Source organism: Conger conger, chromosome 8, assembly GCF_963514075.1.
Source record: "Conger conger chromosome 8, fConCon1.1, whole genome shotgun sequence".
NCBI lineage: Eukaryota > Metazoa > Chordata > Actinopteri > Anguilliformes > Congridae > Conger > Conger conger.
Window position 1 is genome coordinate 44282528 of NC_083767.1, and position 18961 is coordinate 44301488.

The following is an 18961-nucleotide window of genomic DNA, read 5'->3' on the forward strand; positions in this document are numbered from 1 at the left end:
TTTCACAACATTAGTTGAATTTAGCAGATGCTCTTTGCCAGAGGAATCTGTCCCTTAATAGCTGTCCTTAAATGCTAAAATGCTGTCCACTGGTTCGCTAGCTAGTTGTATAACAACAACTCTGTAATTCGCTGAACCAATAAGTGTCTTAGATTTGTTATGACTACAAAATACAAGAGCTCTGTATGAATCAGAATAGTAGAATTCTGTAATCCTGTTTATTTGATGGCAAAACAAGTATGCATCACTCCATGAATTTTGAGTTGCATAATTTAGCATTGTTGTTGTTTAGTTGTTTGCAAAACAGACAGCAATAATTCAACAAACCAATGTTCTGTACCACTGCAATACTATATCTTCAATATTATTTTTACATTTTAATCAAGGGAAGATCTTTTGTATTGGCTTGTTTTTAGTACAGTATATTTATGTGTATTATTCTGAGCCTGACAAACCACGTCACATGTTTTAAGTCTAAACAGAAGCACAGGAAGTGTGCTTCACAAGGTGTCATTCAACAGCAACAGGAAGTACCATGTCAACCTAATCTCAAAATCATAACCAAGCAGCACTGGCATTGAGGGAGAAGCGGCTGACATGGGTTGTCATAGAAACCATGAAGGAAAGAGATAAACTGGAAGCCAGAAACATTCTTGAGATTCAGTTCTGTGAATATGTATCCAGTTGAATGCAGATATAGAAACTGTGTGGGGAGGAGGGGGGGTCTGATCATGTGACAGTGATACGTCAATAGTTTAAAAAAAGCAACAAGCCCATGCAATATAAATAAAGATACCCAGTGAGAATGCTATGCCTACACAACTGAACCTTTTCAATGGCTACACGCAGGAGTGACTCACAGCTTGCAAAAGATTTGGGGAAAACATTAGTCATGATATTGATCAAATGATGAATGCCTCGTACAAGGAGCTGTGAAGCTCACAAGCTAAGAAAGGTTGACTCAGGACTATGTCACCAATAGATTTTCTGATTTATCCATTCATTTAATAGCCTCTCTTAACATACCAAGTCCATACGTGATGCTGAGTTTCACATATTCTGTCGCCCTCCTCCTCTGTGCACTAAAGAAACAGCACCTCTCTTATTCAGACTTCAGCTTGGTCAACAGTTGATATATGGCCCAACAACTACAATTTCAAGCCTGAACCTTCTTGTGCCACGATGGACTTACAGATGACTAGGCGGTGTTATTTGAAATAGACTGCAGGCAAAAATAGCAGATCACATTGTTTCCTTTCGTCTATGATATGACAAGGGCTTGCTAGCTGTCGAAGGAGTCGTGAGCAGAGGGGGTATCAATGCAATCCATGGCTATAATTTCACATTCGCTCTTCCCCGCTCAATCCAGAGGACTGATTGGCGCAGGTATCCCACTGCAGGTGTCCTCTTTCCTCTGTCCGTCTTTATTTAGCCCGTTGCTTTTTTTAAACTATTGACGAATTAACTGAGCACCTTTCCCTCTTCTTGTGTGAACATTTCAATGGATGAATGAGCTCTGTGTGATGTTAATTAGTGTGTGCATGGTTTATATTAGCATCTGTGAGTGTGCTCACAACGAGACTTACCTGCGAAATGTAGTCTGTCTTTCTCAGCCGGTGTGTACAATGTGTGTATGTGAACGCATGTGTGCTTGTGTGTATATCTGCGCAAATGTGTGTGTGTGTGTGTGTGTGTGTGTGTATCTGGTATGCCTGGGCATGTGTGCCACTTAAGTGCGAAAATGGCTATGCTCCATAAATTCCAGATCCCGGGTTTAAAGTTACCAATCTATTAATATTCTCCTGTTCACCCACTGACATACAGACCAACGGTAAACACTCAGCTGCTGCTGTTCTTTCAAAAATAAAATCATTCATAACGTTCATAACTGGACAGAGGGTGAGCTTATACATTGAGCCTTTGCTGTTATATAGGCTTTTGGGTTTTATATGTCAGACACTGAGTTATTTGTTTGAAAATCTTTGCCGTTTTTGGATTCCAGGAACCGGGGTGACTCACGAGATGTCGGACACTCCTGACTGTGGCCACCAGTGACCACAGAGCTCAGGATAGCAAGTGCAGAGTCACACAAGGAGCTGTGACCTCTGACCCTGTGACCTCACCAGCTGTACCTCTCTCCCTCACAGAGGAAACCATTAGTGTCTGCCTGGGAGTGAACACCTTTACTCTACAGCGCTAATCTCTCCCTCTGTCCCACCCTGTGACTTCCCCCCCCCCTCCGCTTCTCCCTCTCCGTGTGGCTCTCCCTCCCCCATCCCCCTCTCTCCCTCTCCCTCACCCCTCTCTTTTCTCGAAGGAGCAGCCGTCTGTCCGCGAGAGGTGACTGCGTTTCCGTACCGCAGGAAAGGTCACCGGCTCCATTTCGCTCAGCTAAAGGGTCGATATTTCAGTCTGTTCTTGGCCGCCCAGTTTCCCGGAACGCCGCAACGACAGGACCATGTCGTCCCTGAGAATTGGCTTGCTGAACTTTCAGCTGGACCCAGGACTGGCATACCATGAAGAGGTCCTGGATCCATACTGCGCTGTGTACATACAGGATACCGTGGACGCAGGTGGGCCTCCGGGGGGCGCTCTGGGGCGCTATGCTATACTGTACTCCCAGTATGTGGGAGCGGCTGAGACATTTATGGGGCTTCAGCTTGTCCTGGGTGGGTCATACTGTAGCTCAGCCAGAATTTCTTGCCAGTGGGATATTTATCATATGTGGATTGTGAGCTACTAGGTTCCCTCTGGGATATGAGCATTTGTTACGTAGTATGTCTGGACGTCATTCCACAGGTTTCATATTTCACGTGCCTGGGTTTATGTAGACAATATGTGCATTCAGTTGCTATAGGGGTGGGGAATTCATGAAAACATTTATGATTTAGAAACAGTAGAGCTGCATCTTGCTCATGCTTCTAAGTTAGCTCTGCAGTGTACAAGCAAACATTCAGCTTAATAGCTTTATTTTCGATTGCTGAAGATTCAATTAATATTAAAAACCGTTCATTTATCAGGTGTATATTATTAGGAATACACCTCAGCAAATAATTACTGACAGCTGAGTATAGAGAAGGATGCAGAAGACAACAGAAAAAAAGCATCCAAAAAATAGTATGTATAAATAATGTTTACTATTTTTGAAGGGGGGGGGGGTAGTTGCTTGATAAATTGAATTCTTTAGTATAAGACAAGAAAGAGGTGCACACTAAAAGATGTTTATGCAAGTTGCTGGGTCTTCCTGTTGCTAGGTTGCAGGATGAATTGAAAGTCTGAAAAGAAAAGATTTAAATGATTTGACAATGATTTGCTCCAAAACACAAATAAAGGAATTTATTGAGCCATGAAAATGGTTAACTCAACTTTCAACCTCTTCATCGTTTAGACTGTTGTGGTCAAAACATTAACCATTTTCATGACACTACATTGTTTTTTGGGGCATCAAGTAAGTGTGGAACTTTTCAAACTTGCAGTGGAATACTTGGGCATAGACAAACCAGTTTGAAATGACTACTCTGGATTGACTACTTTGACAGAAATGACTCATAGACATGAAGCTCAACCAGTTAGGTACTAAATGCCCCACTTTGATATCCCTCACCCCTCCTGAATGGGGCAGAGAATGGGCAGGAGTCCGAGGAGCAGGAGCCCACCATGTACCCGCCCTGGAGCACCACGTTCGACACCCCCGTCCAGAAGGGCCGGGTGATGCGCGTGGTGGTGGAGGACGAGACCACCGGTCTGAAGGCCGAGGCCAGCGTGGAGCTGGAGGCCCTGGCCAAGCGCTTCAAGAGGGAGAGCTCCAAGCTGGAGACCTGGGTGAGGAGTCTGGGGTCAGGGTTCAGGGGGAAGGGGAACCTGAGAGGGGGGGGGGGGTGATGGGGAAGTGTGGCTTTACGAGCTGTGGGGCACTTTTCTAGAGGGGCTGGAGGGTAAGTACTGGGACAAGTACTGTACATAACTGTTTTGGCTTCAAATACGTGTCTGTGCTCAAATTATCTTGCCTGGTGCAACTTTGCCAGCCAATAGGACCAGAAGGAAACTTTTCCCATTTTTGAGAGTACCCAGGTCTGGTTTGGACCCTTCCAGAACATTGTGAGTTATAACCTATTTCATGTATGTGTGAATTCTGAAAGAAATGACACTTTTGATCTGAGAAGTCATTGTCTTGTTGAAGGCGTTGGCTGGCGACACGGGTCGTGCTACGGGTTTGATGGGAAATGCACACAGAAACTCAGGCTTCGTCAATTTTGACTTGGCTTGTACCAGAAAGTAGTAGCTTCTTGTATTACAAAAAGTACCTTTAAAAAAAAAGGAAGCGAAACAAGGGGTATGATGTGGCTGGTTTGTTTTTCTCTGCTTATATCAGGTGGATATGAAACCACAAGGCCGGTTGCTGATGGAAGCCAGGTACTTTCTGCAGAAGAGTGGTGACTGTGGTGAGTAAGCACAGCCCCGTTTGCACAGGGTCATTAGAGGAAGCTGCCTTTGATCACAGAGACGATGTGCTCGAGTGGTGAGAATATGAAAATTACACCCACTGGATGACGGCTCCTTCTCCTTTCATCCATTTTTTTGCATCTTTGCTTTTGCTTTTCCGTCCAATCTGTTCTCTCTTCATTACCCAACATCAAATAAACAACAGCTTTTTCAGAACGTGGATACTTATTTCATTTTCAAGGGCAGGTCACCATCTATAGTTTAATTCAATTGCTCTGACCTCCATGTCCCTAATGAGAGTTATGAATTCACAATATATTTGTAACCCAACTCCAACTCTCTAAACCAATGACTGTAGGTATGCTGATTAATAATGGCAAAAGCACATCCATTAGCACTGTTTTAGATACAAGGATACACTACAGTAGAATTAACATTTATAGAGTATTGTTATGCTCTCAGCAGAATTCATCAATAATTTCTACAGACATCTAAATTCCAGCACCAGACCCATCTTTGCAGGCTGGCATATATTTTATGGTGATGAACTAAAGGCACACATTCATTCGATACATTCTTAAATTCATTTTCTAATGTACTGCCTGTTATTGTATGTAGTTCTGTGCCTTCCACTGCCAACATCTACATCCTAAGTACTCCTGACCTGCCAGCTATGCGATGTCGGGTGTTGGGAAGGATAGTATTTCTCTACTGTACCAGTGTCGACTGCATGCAGTTGGTGATTGCGTCACCCAGGGGACAGGAGGGTTGAATCGGTTCGAGGTCCACATATTATCACTCTGCCGTCTCCTGCTGTCTGATTGGGCACCTGTGAAGTGCACACCAAAGTCACGTATGAAATGTCAGCTCTGTGGGAGCTTGGCTGTGGGCTGCAGTGTGGAAAGAGGTTCACTGTTGACACTGTGCACGCACACACACACGCATACACACACACAAACATGTGCACACACACATACGCACACACACACACAAACATGCGCACACACATACACATACTCTCACACACACGTGTGTGCACAGGCACACACAGACATACACACATGCACACACACACACATACACATGCACACACACACACACAAACATGCGCACACACACACATACGCACACACACACACAAACATGCGCACACACACATACACATACTCTCACACACACACGTGTGCACAGACACACACACACACACATGTGCACACATGCATACACACACTCACACGCACACACACACATGCGCACACACAGGCATACACACACTCACACACACATGCGTGTGCACGGGCACACACACGCACACGAGCATACACTCACTCACACACACATGCGTGTGTATGGACACACACACGCACAATCTCTGATTCAGTCTACAGCTCCCTATGAAACTGACCAGTTTTCTTTAATTCTGAACGGTTTGCTGCTGTATTATACTGAACTGAATAACGGGCGGTTATAGAGGTCTGTGTGTCTGTTTAACTGGCCACACGCCACAGTCCGGAGCCTTGGAGGGGTGGGTGAGGACCGGGCCAGCCTCCAGTCACTGCATCAGCGGCGCGGAGCCTTCAAACAGGCCAAGATCCACGCGGTGAATCGGCACGAGTTCACCGCCACCTTCTTCCCCCAGCCCACCTTCTGCTCCGTCTGCAAAGAGTTCGTCTGGTAAACCTTCACTCTTACATACGCTCATGTGAAATACGCTCTTATCAGGAGCGACCTATGAAGTATATCCCTGCATGATACAAAAATGCAAGGCCCTCTGTAGCAAAACAACATGTGACTGTGCATTAGTGCCATCTGAAAGGCAAATACACGTAATAAAATTCCATAATAGAAGCACTGTAGAGTTCATTAAGAAGCATAAAAAAGAAGTGGCAGAAAAATGATTGCCTAGACTCAGTACCCCTTAGTTTAAAAGATGTTTTTACCCTTTACTAACTTTAGTCCATTGCATCCACTCAAGCTCTCCTCTCACGCTTTCTCTTCATTTAATCATCTAATCACAAATTAGATAATGAGCATAATGAGCTATTCATATTTCAGACTCAGTAAAGTATAGTCTTCTTTGAATTTGGTAAGGGCATAGAACAGGTGTGTGCATACCTGTCCAGTCCCCACTTTACAAGCTATGGGTAATGACACTTGTGAATATCCAATGCACCAAAAATGCAGTGTTACTGCATTACAATATAGATCTTTTTCTTGCAATTATATTTTCAAATGTATTCTTCCTTGGCTTAGCCATTGCACTAAGCCTAGTCCTAAAGAAAACACCAAACAGATAGAAATAATTATGCAAATATGTACTTTGTTACTTATGAAGTGCTGTTGTTGTACTCTCACTCCCCACATGTAGAAGAACCTGACCTAAATGTTCAGTCTAGACAGCCCTTGAAATAAGATTTGTTTAATTGTGTCCTGTTTTTTTCCCATTCAGGGGTCTCAATAAGCAAGGTTACCAGTGCAGACGTGAGTGTGATCAAGTGACTCTTGACATTGGAGGTTAAGTGGTGTCTTTGAACTTCTGTCAGACGGATCTCTTCCTTCTCTTGACTGCAGAGTGCAACGCTGCTATTCACAAGAAGTGCATCGACAAAGTGATCGCTGTGTGCACAGGCTCAGCCATCAACAGCAAGGAGACCATGGTAACGAGACTGTGCAGTGAACCGCCTAACTGCCTTTTCAGTTATAATAATCACTCACTTTTAATGATATTCATTTACAGTTATTTTTATGTCAGCATTTGAGTCAGATGAGATTAATTTTCAAATTAGGTTAGAAATAAAAATTAATTTTTTATCAATCTACCATCCTCTAGGTTTTCGCTCCACCACAAGAAAAAACATCTTAGCTTGTTGAGCTGATTGGAGGAATCACGTGAGCCAAATTAGGGTTAAAATTAAAACCCACAGGGTGGTATACCTCCAGGAACTGGGTTGTTACCACGGCATTAAAATAGAGTTTCATTCTACATCAGCGCTACTCAACTCTACATCCTGTGGGCCGCAGTGTCTGCAAGTATTTGTTCCTACCATGTGCTACACCGCCTGATTAATTTGACCTGCTTGGTTCAGATAATAAGCTAATTAGCGAAATGTGGTGTAGCGCATGGTTGATGCAAATGCCGGGAGACACTGCAGACTGCGGGATGTGGAGTTGAGTTCTACATCACTGTACGGCGGTATCCTGCAGTCATGCATGTTACCACAGCCAGACAGGAAGGGACATTTACACAGCTCAGCCAGCACGGCTGAGTGGCTGTGTGTGAGAACGATAAAATAAATTACTCAGGGCAGAAATTACTCAGGCTTCCTGTAAGAGCTGTTGTTTCGTTGTTGCTCTGTACACTGATTGGCTATCACTTTTAAATATGCAATCAGAAAAGTTTCCATCCCAAACATTTTTCAGTTTTCATTTTCAGAGTTTCAAGTAAACTAATGATAATATGATGATACATTTTAGAAAGGAATATAAACATGAAAACTTCTTAAAAATTCTAAATAATTTCTTCCAAAATTATTTTGAATAGAAAACTTTTAGAATAAACACAATTTAGTTAAAGAACTGTGTTTGGAATAAACATTTTCAATGAGTTGAAGATATTGTGATTTAAGGGGCAGTGTTTATTAGTAAAATGATGTTGAAATTTAAAAGACATCACTCTCTGTCCCAAATGCATATGATTTTATCATTTTGCAATATTAGAATGTATATTTCTGCTCTCCAGATCCACAAGGAAAGGTTTAAGATTGACATGCCCCACAGGTTCAAAGTATACAATTACAAGAGCCCCACCTTCTGTGAACACTGTGGCACACTGCTGTGGGGGCTGGCGCGGCAGGGCCAGAAATGTGAGGGTGAGTGTGGGTCCCATGACATCATCACACTCCACCAATCACATAACATCACAATCAGTCTAAACACAGGGGGGTTGGCTAGGGAGGGGTTAGTGTGAAATCTCCTATTTTCCTACACCCACCTCCACACACCGGTATTCTTCTGGGTGCTTTCACACTTCTGCGGAAAATCCATCAGCCACTTGCAAATGGTGGTGTTGTGAATACAATTCAATCACTTCATCTCGTGAAAAGCAGCCGCCTACCATTTTTGCAGAAAATTGAGAAAAATTATCATCACTAATGCAGCCATCTTAAAAATGATGGAGCATATCTGAATCTCCCTCCAATCTTCAGCACCTTTCCTGCAAATATGCTAATTTATGCTACAAATCCTGCAGTATAGGTGTGAAAGCATGGACACATCCACCTGCGATTCATCTGTGATTCAATTTGAGTGGTAAAGTATTTCTGTTTAAGAGAGCAGGGGAACCTTCTAATAATGATTACTGTCCATATGCTGATTTCCCAATTGCTGTCTGTGGGCATGATAACAAGTAGTGCAATATCAGACTTGCGAGATCAGTAGATCAAATTGAGACTGCTTGATAAAGAACACAGGATGGATTTATGGGCGCGTTTGTTCTTGTGCCACTTGTAGCACCACCCTTGACATTACTGATGAAAAGACCCTACTCTAACTAATGATACGTGATTGGTATAATTTTATTTCATCCTAATCCTGTATCTGTGTTCCCTTCGCAGAGTGCAGTATGAATGTTCATCACAAGTGTGTAAATAAAGTGGCCAACCTATGCGGGGTCAACCAGAAAATGATGGCAGAAGCATTGGCCATGATTGAGGCCACTCAACAGGTCAGGCTAAGGGTCGTGTTCACTGTTACGAGTTCACCAGTTCAGTTTTATAGTCATTATTGAGAAGTCTCAGTGTATAATGGTTGTAGTCTTATTCTATACCAACGCATATACCTTATTCTGCCACACTCACTATAATTTTCCTGCAGGTTAAGATCATGGTACTAATTGAGAGCTTGTGTCAGGTCAAAGTCAGTGGATAGCATTTAGCAGTTTATTCTTCTAGTGCATGTTCCAACTAGCATTTATGAGTTTAGCCTGCACAGACTTTCACAGTATCTTAATTTTTCATTTCTCTCTGCTGTATAATCCAAAACCAATAGGAATGCATTTGTTTGAACATCCCTTTCTTATTACTACCACTGGAAGACCCTTAGTGGTTGGAAATATAAAACAAATCAGTTGTGTGTTATTCAGTCAGACCGCAACTGACCTTTACCCGAGCGGGGAACTGCGCACCGTATTCTGCTGAGTTCATCATGAAAAGCCAAAGCTCCAACTTAGTCTACAGTATCTACTTCCCCTTTACATTGTTACCTAGACTGCAGCCATCACAGGCAAGGCAGAGTGTCACACTAGGTCATTCTCCAGTGTAACTTTTCAGTTCTCTGTTGTAAATGTGAGGGACAGTTGCGATTTCAGTTGCAATTTCATGGTATTGTGAGTGAATTCTTTAGCATCTGTCAATGTCCAGGCCCGAAGTTCTAAAGACATCGATGATGCTGACCTGGAGGACCTGGCAGGAAATGGTCATTCCAAATTGGTCAGAGAGCCATCAGGATGTGTCCAGTGTTTCTCCATACCTGCTATGGGAAGGAAAGGTACCAAAATGAACCTGGCTTCTTGGGGCCATGTAACAATTTAGCTTACACAATCCACCTCTTCCAGTTGTGACCAAGTCTTAAATCGAGAGAGAAGCTGAGTAATAAGAAATCATGTAGCACAATATCAGATTCAACAACGGTATTGTCCCACTTCTGAGATAACATATATCAGTTACATTCAATTTGTACGCCTATCCGTCTAACCCTCAAACAGCCAGTCAGTGAGCATTGCTTATAAGCCGGTATTGCTGCAGCTGCATTGATCTGAAGTAAAATGTTCAGTTACAATAGAATAAGAAAAGCAATGCGTCGGTAGTTTGAAGCTGAAGATGACAGATGTGTGATGTTCCTCTTTCCTCCTCCTCCAGATGCCTTGGGAATGCTGTGGCGTAGCACTGCTGAGAAGGAGTGGCCAACCCCAGGGGCCCTCCAATCCTCACAGAAGTTCACCATCGACAGCTTCACCCTCCACAAACTGCTTGGCAGAGGCAGCTTTGGCAAGGTCACAACACTAACCTATTCCTGCTACCTGATCTTTCACTACTGTCCTGCTATACCCATTCTACACCTCGCTGGCCAGCGCAGGAGGGGCTCCCCCTCGAGAGCCAAGTTACTCCTGAGATTTCTTTGCATCTGGGAGTTTTTTCTCCCCACTAGGGAGTTTTTTTTAACCTCATATGATATTTGAGGTCTCTGGGCTAGTATTTACCCTTTAGATTCCCTTAGATTAATTAGGGTCACCATCGCCTACTTCAGCCTTGGAGCCATGGGTGCTGATTGTAGTTTTGATTTATAAATCATTCATTTAATTAAGTTAAGTTAAATTAAATGATTAATCATGAGTTAAATTATTTAAATTCAGAGTGGCTAATTCATCTCGTTATGATAAGTGTTTATTTGGTTAAATTGTATCCAGGGTGATGTAATATATAAAATCTTTGTTGCACTAAATTATTGGCATTTTCTACGTTCAATAGCCACAATTCAGGAGACAAAAAATAAGAATAATAAAATAAGCAAATTGTATTATCTGGAGCAAGAGGACACAGGAAGCTCATTGTCCTACTCTGCCATTGTAGGTCTTTCTGGGAGAACTCAAGTCCACAGGGCAGTTCTTTGCTTTGAAAGTTCTGAAGAAGGATGTAGTTTTGATGGACGATGATATAGACTATATCATGGTGGAGAGGAGGGTCTTGTCTGTTGCCTGGGAACACCCATTTCTCACTCACCTGTACTGCACCTTCCAGACCAAGGTATTGTTACTGCCTACCTTTACTAATCTGTCTATGCACTCAGTGAGCTCTTTATTCGGTATTTATCAGACTTATTTTTTAGAATTATTGGTATTCTGTAGCCTGTCCACTTAGAGGTTTGATGTGTTGTGTGTTCAGAGATGCATACCACTGTCGTAATGCGTGGTTATTTGCATTACTGTCACCTTCCTGTCAGTTTTGACCAGTCTGCCCATTTTCCTTTGACCTCCCTCATTGACAACACATTTTTGCCTGCAGAACTGCTGCTTACTGGATGTTTTTTTGCTTTTCACAACATTCTCTGCAAACTCTAGAGACTGTTGAGCATGAAAATCCCAGTAGATCAGCAGTTTCTGAAATACTCATACAACCCTGTCTGTCACCAACAATCCTTCCACGGTCAAAGTTACATAGATCATATTTCTTCCCCATTCTGACATTTGGTCTGAAAAACAGCTGAACTTCTTAATCACGTCTGCATGCTTTTATGCATTTAGTTGCTGCCATATGATTGGCTGATTAAATATTTACATTAACAAGCTGGTGTACTGGTCTACCTAATAAAGTGCTCTCTGAGTTAATATAAGTGTTGTTTATAGTGCACATTCATCAGTTACTTTGAAACATGTGACATAAATGAAATACTTATTTCCATATTTGAACAGGTTAGGCTACATTTTAGCTGAGGGCAGGTCACAGTAAACGTGTTGGCACATTCATGGGAATCAGAAGCTTTGGGATTCCCAGTTGTAACGTACAGTATTACCAGCCTTTTAAAAATCAACAACTGCAATAATAAATATTTTAACAATGCAGGATTTATTTGGCAATGAACCTTTTAACAATGCAGGGTTTCTTTGGCAATTAACCTTTTAACAATGCAGGGTTTTTTTGGCAGGAAAATCTCTTCTTTGTCATGGAGTACCTGAATGGAGGTGATCTCATGTATCACATACAGAACTGCCGTACTTTTAATCTGCAGAGATCCACGTAAGGGATGCTTTTACAGATGTTTCAACTCAGTCTGGTTTATTCAATATCAATGGGTTGATCCCTGACATTTCATTCTGGTTACACCCTTGACCCCTGACCCCAGGTTCTATGCAGCTGAGATCATTTCTGGACTCCAATTCCTCCATTCTAAAGGTATCATATACAGGTAAATATTGTATTTAATTATGCTCTGTAAGCGACCGAAAAGCTCATATGCAGTGATCATTATGATTCAAGTACAAAAGGAATAGTATTATGACATAGGTCAATTCAATTCTCTTCTGCAGTGGCAAGTAATCAGTGTGGGTCAGGAATACAAGAGGAATTTCCAGGATTAGCCAGGCCACCAGGGTCAACCACCTACTCTTTTGAAAAGCGCCACATGATCTGTAATAAGAACTTCTGCTCACTGGATGTTTTTTGGTTTCCGCAACATTCTCTGCAAACTCTGAGCTCTGACGGTTGAGCGTGGAAATCCCAGGCGATCAGCAGTTTCAGAAATACTCATACCACCCTGTTTGTCACCAACAATCATTCCACGGTCAAAGTCACATAGATCATATTTCTTCCCCATTCTGACATTTGGTCTGAAAAACAAAGATCAGGTCTTTGTTAAACCAAAGATCAGGTCTTTGATTTAATATCTAATCCTGGGCCACTGGATTTTCTTGCGGTTCAGAAGCAAGAGTGCTCCCTACTTGTCCACTAATTCCATTGTTTCTTATGGTCTCCCATCAAAGTTCTAACCAAGCCCACACAAGCTTAGCTTCAGCAGATTGCCATGAGCTGGGTCCAGGGTGGTATGACTGCAGGCAGAGAACATTTATGGTTATCAAGCCTTGGATGAGATATCATTTGTAAGATATTTCTGCAGATATTTAGAGTCCATTACAGTTGCATTGGTCTCCCTCTAGGCGGTGTTTATATAACAGTTGGAGTCTACAAGAAGGAATTAGGAGTACAGACTGAGTATTGAGTTTTAATGGCAGTCCAGCAAACTGATCAATTTTAGATTATTCTTCCTTTGTAACCACAGAGACCTGAAGTTGGACAACATCCTGCTGGACACTGAAGGACACGTGAAGATCGCAGACTTCGGGATGTGTAAGGACAGCATGCTGGGAGACACGAGGACGGCTACCTTCTGTGGGACTCCAGACTACATTGCACCCGAGGTGACAGCTTTGCCATGTATTCAGCTCAACAGAATGTACTGACAATATATACACAAAACAGGATCAGCAGAGGAATAAATATAGCTCTTCAAATGGCAATATTTAATTGCTAGCCTTTATAATGATGTCATGATATTAGGAGGACGTGAGATCATTGATTAAGGAAATTTGGGTTTCACCATAGATCCTGCTTGGTCAGAAGTACGGGAGCTCTGTGGACTGGTGGTCCTTTGGGGTCCTGCTGTACGAGATGCTGATTGGTCAGTCGCCCTTCCATGGTCACGACGAGAAGAGACTCTTCCAGTCCATCCGTACAGACAGCCCCTTCTATCCCCACTGGCTACATCGGGCTGCCCGTAATATCCTGGTCAAGGTGAGTGTGCATGCTTCAGGCCTACTTAAATACTACTTAAACACTGCCTGACATTTTCATGCTATGGCATTCTGAATGCTGTTTCACATCATACCCATATCCCCAACCATTTTGCATCCCCAACTGGAGCACTGTGACATATGAAAGCAGTGGGTGTTGTCAAATCACCCAGCTGTGCTGTAATTGGTTGCAGCTATTTGTCCGGGAGCCCAAAAAGAGACTGGGCGTGAAGGGGAACATTCGACAGCACTCCTTCTTCCGGGAAATCGACTGGACTGCGCTTGAGAACCGGCAGGTGGAGCCGCCCTTTCGACCGAAAGTGGTGAGTGTATCACCTGTCATTATTTTACTTCACATGGTCCACAGGTATGGAATACATCAGATGTAATGTGATGGCAGAACAGACTTCAAGTCCTGTTGAAAGTACCTTTTTTAAACTTGGGCTAAGCTTATAGAGACACTACTGCTCTTAATGATCCCAAAAATAGTTCAATTCCATAGTTCAATTCCCAGAATATAACTATGGAATGGCTGTTGCCTTAGTTAGATTAAAATAAATGCATAACTGTAGATGCTACCTCATATTCTCCTTCTGCCTTGCCCTTGCAGTGTATTTCAACATGTTTCCACTTGTTTACAGAGCTCCCCGAAGGACTGCAGTAACTTTGATAAGGAGTTTACGAATGAGAAGCCAAGACTTTCGCTCGCTAACCGAGCACTGATCAATAGCGTGGACCAAACACTGTTCACTGACTTCTCCTTCATCAACCCAAGGATGGACTCCACCATGTGCTGACATGTACTCAGCACTGTACAGAGCAGCTGGTTTTCACAACAAACCATTAAACTAATCATTAATCAGTACAATCCACAATGGGCAGTCACAGCTTCACCGAAGTAATAACCAGGAACCACTGTCATGACTGCAACCAAAAAAAGACTTCCACACTGAACATGAGTAATCCTGTCAAGATGACGGATACTTAGATCATTACAGAAGTTCGGTAATCAACTTCATATTCCTTCAGTATTATTCAGGTTCCAAATTGTGAGGTTCACCCTGGAAACACTATATGAGACACACAGTCGTTATATTATGGAAAATGAAAAACGTGTACACTCACAGTCTCAGATACAGTGCCTGCCTCAGTGCAGTAGACGGAAGAGCAAGGTTGAATCCACACAATGTGCTTGCTCCCCAGTGCAATGAATGCATTAGCACTAAATATAAATGATGTCACTTATATTTGGTGCTAATAAGTCATTTTCTCCCCGGCTTGAAACATCACATATTTTGTGCTAATAAATGAATTGCACTGGGGAGAAAACACACCACGCAAACTAATCCTTCTATTTAGTGTTTGTGTTGGTTGGGTCAGCAGATCACCTGCCATTTGGGGTGCTTACAAGTATAGGCCTGAGAAGAGAGAAATGGCTTTAATGGCTATATAACCACCTACTCTGCTGGTCAGCGTAATGTGCAAGCTTTGAAAAGGCTGAGAAAGCGTTAGCCTGAGTGCTTTGTGTCTGGCATAATGGATTTCAATAATTAATTAATATGTGTGCAGCAGCTGTTGGAGAAAGGCTGATTGGAGAAGCAGATCTATTGCAGTTCTGATAATATCATTATGCTATAACTGTTATTGGTGAATCAGTGGGAATCTAAGCAGAGAGACTGGTGTTCATAGACCAGGGTGGGCATTTCTTGATATTTGATTGGACCTAATATCGAATGTGCTAGGAGAACTTTCCTTATGCCGCGGAGTTCTTGCATGAGGGAACCCTTTTCAGAAATATAAACCAAACAGCCTTGGTTTTTTTTAAACAATTTGTAAAGGTATGAATTTCAAATTCAGTTAATAACTGCTTAAAATGCATTTGTAAAAATCTGTTAAAGTGGCATATAGTAAAAAAAAAAATAAAAAAAAATGTTTTATTGCTAGCTGGGTCAAGTTAACTATTAGCAATTTATCTTTATGCTAGTAAAGAGAAACAAACAAAAAAATGTTTATTCTTTATGTTGGTAACCGTGCAAACTGTGTAGCTAGTTGATTAATGGCCATGCATGGGCCCTAATGTAGATTTGTTTTACTAATTTGATCAATTAAATTGCTTCCGTGATTGCGGTCTGGTGTCATCTTAGGGTGCAATGCATTGAACCGTTTTCGTCTCTGGAGTAGCTATCACATTCTCATACTGAATAATTTGAGGATAAAGTAAGTCAACGTATTTTTCTGGTTTGATAAAGGTAGGAATACGGTCATTTCACCACGGCTCGCATGGTTCAACAATGCCTGGTTCAGATGGCGATTAAACTAAAGCATTCGTTTCTCGTCATTGCCCTGTCTGTGATTCTATTCTCACGCCTTCGCCAAAGTTAGTCAGAAATTGGAGACTCCCGCTACGCCGGCACGTTTGCAGTGACGTCGAACCTCGCCGACTGGGAGGCAGTTCATGTTGAAACCTCAAAGAAGGCAAGAGAGAGAAAGAGCGAGACCGGTGTAAAATCCAGCGATTACCAGTTTGAAAGACCAGCTACCAGCTGTTTCAAAACATAGCTCGAGCTGGTCAAATCATGTTGAGTATAGAGCTGGTCTAACTGGTCAGCCAGCTACCAGCTGTTTCAAAACCTAGTTTGAGCAGTTTTTTTTCAGCAGGGGAGAGTCGAGACTTTCGTCCTCAACACAATGGTAGTTCTAATAAACAATGAAAATGCTTCGCTTGATCAATTTGATTTTCACTTTATATTTAGATTTGTATTTGTGGAAGCAGTAGGATTGTATTATCATAATCTCCAAAGTCCAGGAAAAGAGACAGGAAGTTCTGTCAAGGACGTGCACTTCCCTTTGTCAGCACTGAGCATCGTCTGAATTCAGCCAAACCAATAGCATTCTACCAACGACAACAATTTAACGATTTCATCATTTTGCAATGAAATGGCATTTAGATAGGAATCATTTGTAAGTACTGTATGTATAATATGTAAGACCTAGGTAAGAGTGTCTGCTGGATGGCAGTAATGTAATACAATGTCATGAAAGAGTATAGGTCACCGTTTGCCTTTCATAATCTCTGTACAAGTTCAGTATTCCTGCTTTTTGGCTGCTATTTTAACACATTTTAGTGTAGTTAACAGATATTCAATCAGCGTTACTGTGGCAGGTCGAAAGTCAACAGATTTAATCTTATTTCTGTTCTATTATTACTTTCCAGAATTTGTTATAAGGGGGTGTTTGTAAGAAAAACGCTGTCTGAAATATAATGTGAGAAACTATTGTTTATATATCATTTCAAAATTACTTGTGTAAACTATGATGTCATGGTATCATGACTAAACAAAATAGAAGGGCAAATCACATAACTTGATTGTCATTATTACGTGTTTATGAATGTATGGCTTCCCTGTGAATTATTCCTTGTATGGCACAAACAGTGGACATATCTGAAGACAGGTTTCCTTCTATTCCTGCACAGCCATGTGTCTCCTGCACATCCATACAGCACACACCAGGTTAAATTAAACTATCAAGAATTGCAATAGGCTTCTTATTATTATCATAGCAATGGTATTTTGTTCTATATAAAAACATTTCTAAGGGGAACCAAGTGATGGAAATAATTATATGAATTATTGTGTCTGAAGTGTAAAAATGAATAATATGGGAAAAAAAGGAAAGAAAAAGGAGATATGTATAGCATTCTCCCTCACCTGAAAGTGAACTTAAACCATATTTAGCACAACTTATTGTAGGTTGCTCCGGAGACCTCAAAAAATGAATTACTGGTTGCAATGTTATCCATTTCCAGCAGATGGCAATGGCGTAAAAATGTTTCTCTCTGCTTGCCCATATCAGCTCTGGAGACATTCCAGTAACTGCTAGTAATTGTGCCTGTCTCCATGTGCTTGGGCCAATAGATAGAGGAAGCTTTATCATCACAGAACTGTCAACGCCTCCATACAGACATGCAGGAAGCTGTGGTTAGTGAGCTATAGTGAGCCCCTGCATTCTAATTTGAGTAAGATGCTGCAGACTTGACTATGATATGAGAGACCCTGAAGTTATTGTTAATAAAGCAATGTCATATTTATTTTCAGGCATTAAATAAGTCAACTCTTCAAAGTATGTGAAATATATATATATATTTATTATACATTATCATTGCCATATAGCATTATTCTACAGTATGTCATTATATACTCAAATCAATATTGTGCACCTCCTGCATACAAATAATTTTCAACCTTCCTTTAAATTTTCCTTGAACTATTGAAATATACATCGAGAATACCTGACATCATAACTTGCGATGGTTACAATGTAATCTAATGACATAATATAATACAAATTAATATGGAAGTTGTGCATACCATGGTGTATGCCACAATTTAAGGCTCAGATATTCTCAATCCCACTTGAACCCATTTCTGATACAAAAAATGGCCCAAATGTTTGTTGGTTCAGCTGTGATATTTTCGACTTTCTAGGTTTGGGGATGCAAGCCTAGAAAGCCAATGACTCACTCACTAAAATTCAGCACTGCTGGCCCAGAACTGGTGCAGATTTGGCCCGGAATCACTGGCTATCTGGGAATATATTAATCCTTGTAGCAATATTTTTTCTGAGCAGATGGTGGGTGTATTAGAGCATAATTATAATAATTTGGAAAACCACCATTTGGAACCCAATTTGTAGGCAGTCAATTTGCATTTAATTAATGATAACACAGTTTTTTACCTTGATTACGGCAATTGTACAGTACACATTCACTCAATAATGCTTATTCTCTTGTCAGTTGGCAACATACTTGGTATGGTTGAAAAACTTGGGAGGCAAGACGACTACAGCCAACCCTGACGCATCTCACTTTGTTTGGTCAATCTGCAACCCTATCTAGCCCCCAATCCTGTGAAATGTACCTCTTTGATCAGTACCTCTCTGGAGCCAAAAAACCCCTTTCCCCACATATTGTTTCACCCCCACCAGATCTAATCACTTTACCCCCTCACCAGATCTAATCACCCCCCTCCCCACTCCTGTGATGTGTTTTAATTTATGACAATGGCCATTTGTTCCACTGTTTCCATTGAGGGACAGGGTATGACTGGGACACGCAAGGTTGAATCCCGGTGTAGCCACAATAAGATCTGCACAGCCGTTGGGCCCTTGAGCAAGGCC

At 41.8% G+C, this 18961-nt stretch overlaps 1 protein-coding gene across 1 annotated transcript; it reads left to right on the forward strand.

Moving 5' to 3' along the window:
• The first annotated feature begins 1813 nt into the window (after positions 1-1813).
• On the forward strand, positions 1814-15726 carry prkcq (protein kinase C, theta). The gene is made up of 18 exons (XM_061251807.1): positions 1814-1899; positions 2003-2573; positions 3623-3822; positions 4373-4442; positions 5952-6117; positions 6893-6924; positions 7015-7100; positions 8183-8312; positions 9057-9166; positions 9861-9987; positions 10359-10492; positions 11070-11243; positions 12142-12233; positions 12340-12402; positions 13273-13411; positions 13596-13784; positions 13978-14106; positions 14425-15726. The coding sequence occupies exons 2-18, from the start codon at positions 2459-2461 to the stop codon at positions 14578-14580; spliced, it is 2112 nt and encodes a 703-aa protein (XP_061107791.1). The 5' UTR covers positions 1814-1899; positions 2003-2458; the 3' UTR covers positions 14581-15726.
• Positions 15727-18961: the final 3235 nt, after the last annotated feature.

Bases quoted from the DNA above. Each gene is read 5' to 3' on its own strand.
- prkcq (XM_061251807.1), top strand. From the start codon at position 2,459: ATGTCGTCCCTGAGAATTGGCTTGCTGAACTTTCAGCTGGACCCAGGA. The intron at 7,101-8,182 runs GTAACGAGACTG...TCTGCTCTCCAG, and splicing joins TCAACAGCAAGGAGACCATG to ATCCACAAGGAAAGGTTTAA. The intron at 9,167-9,860 runs GTCAGGCTAAGG...GTCAATGTCCAG, and splicing joins TGATTGAGGCCACTCAACAG to GCCCGAAGTTCTAAAGACAT.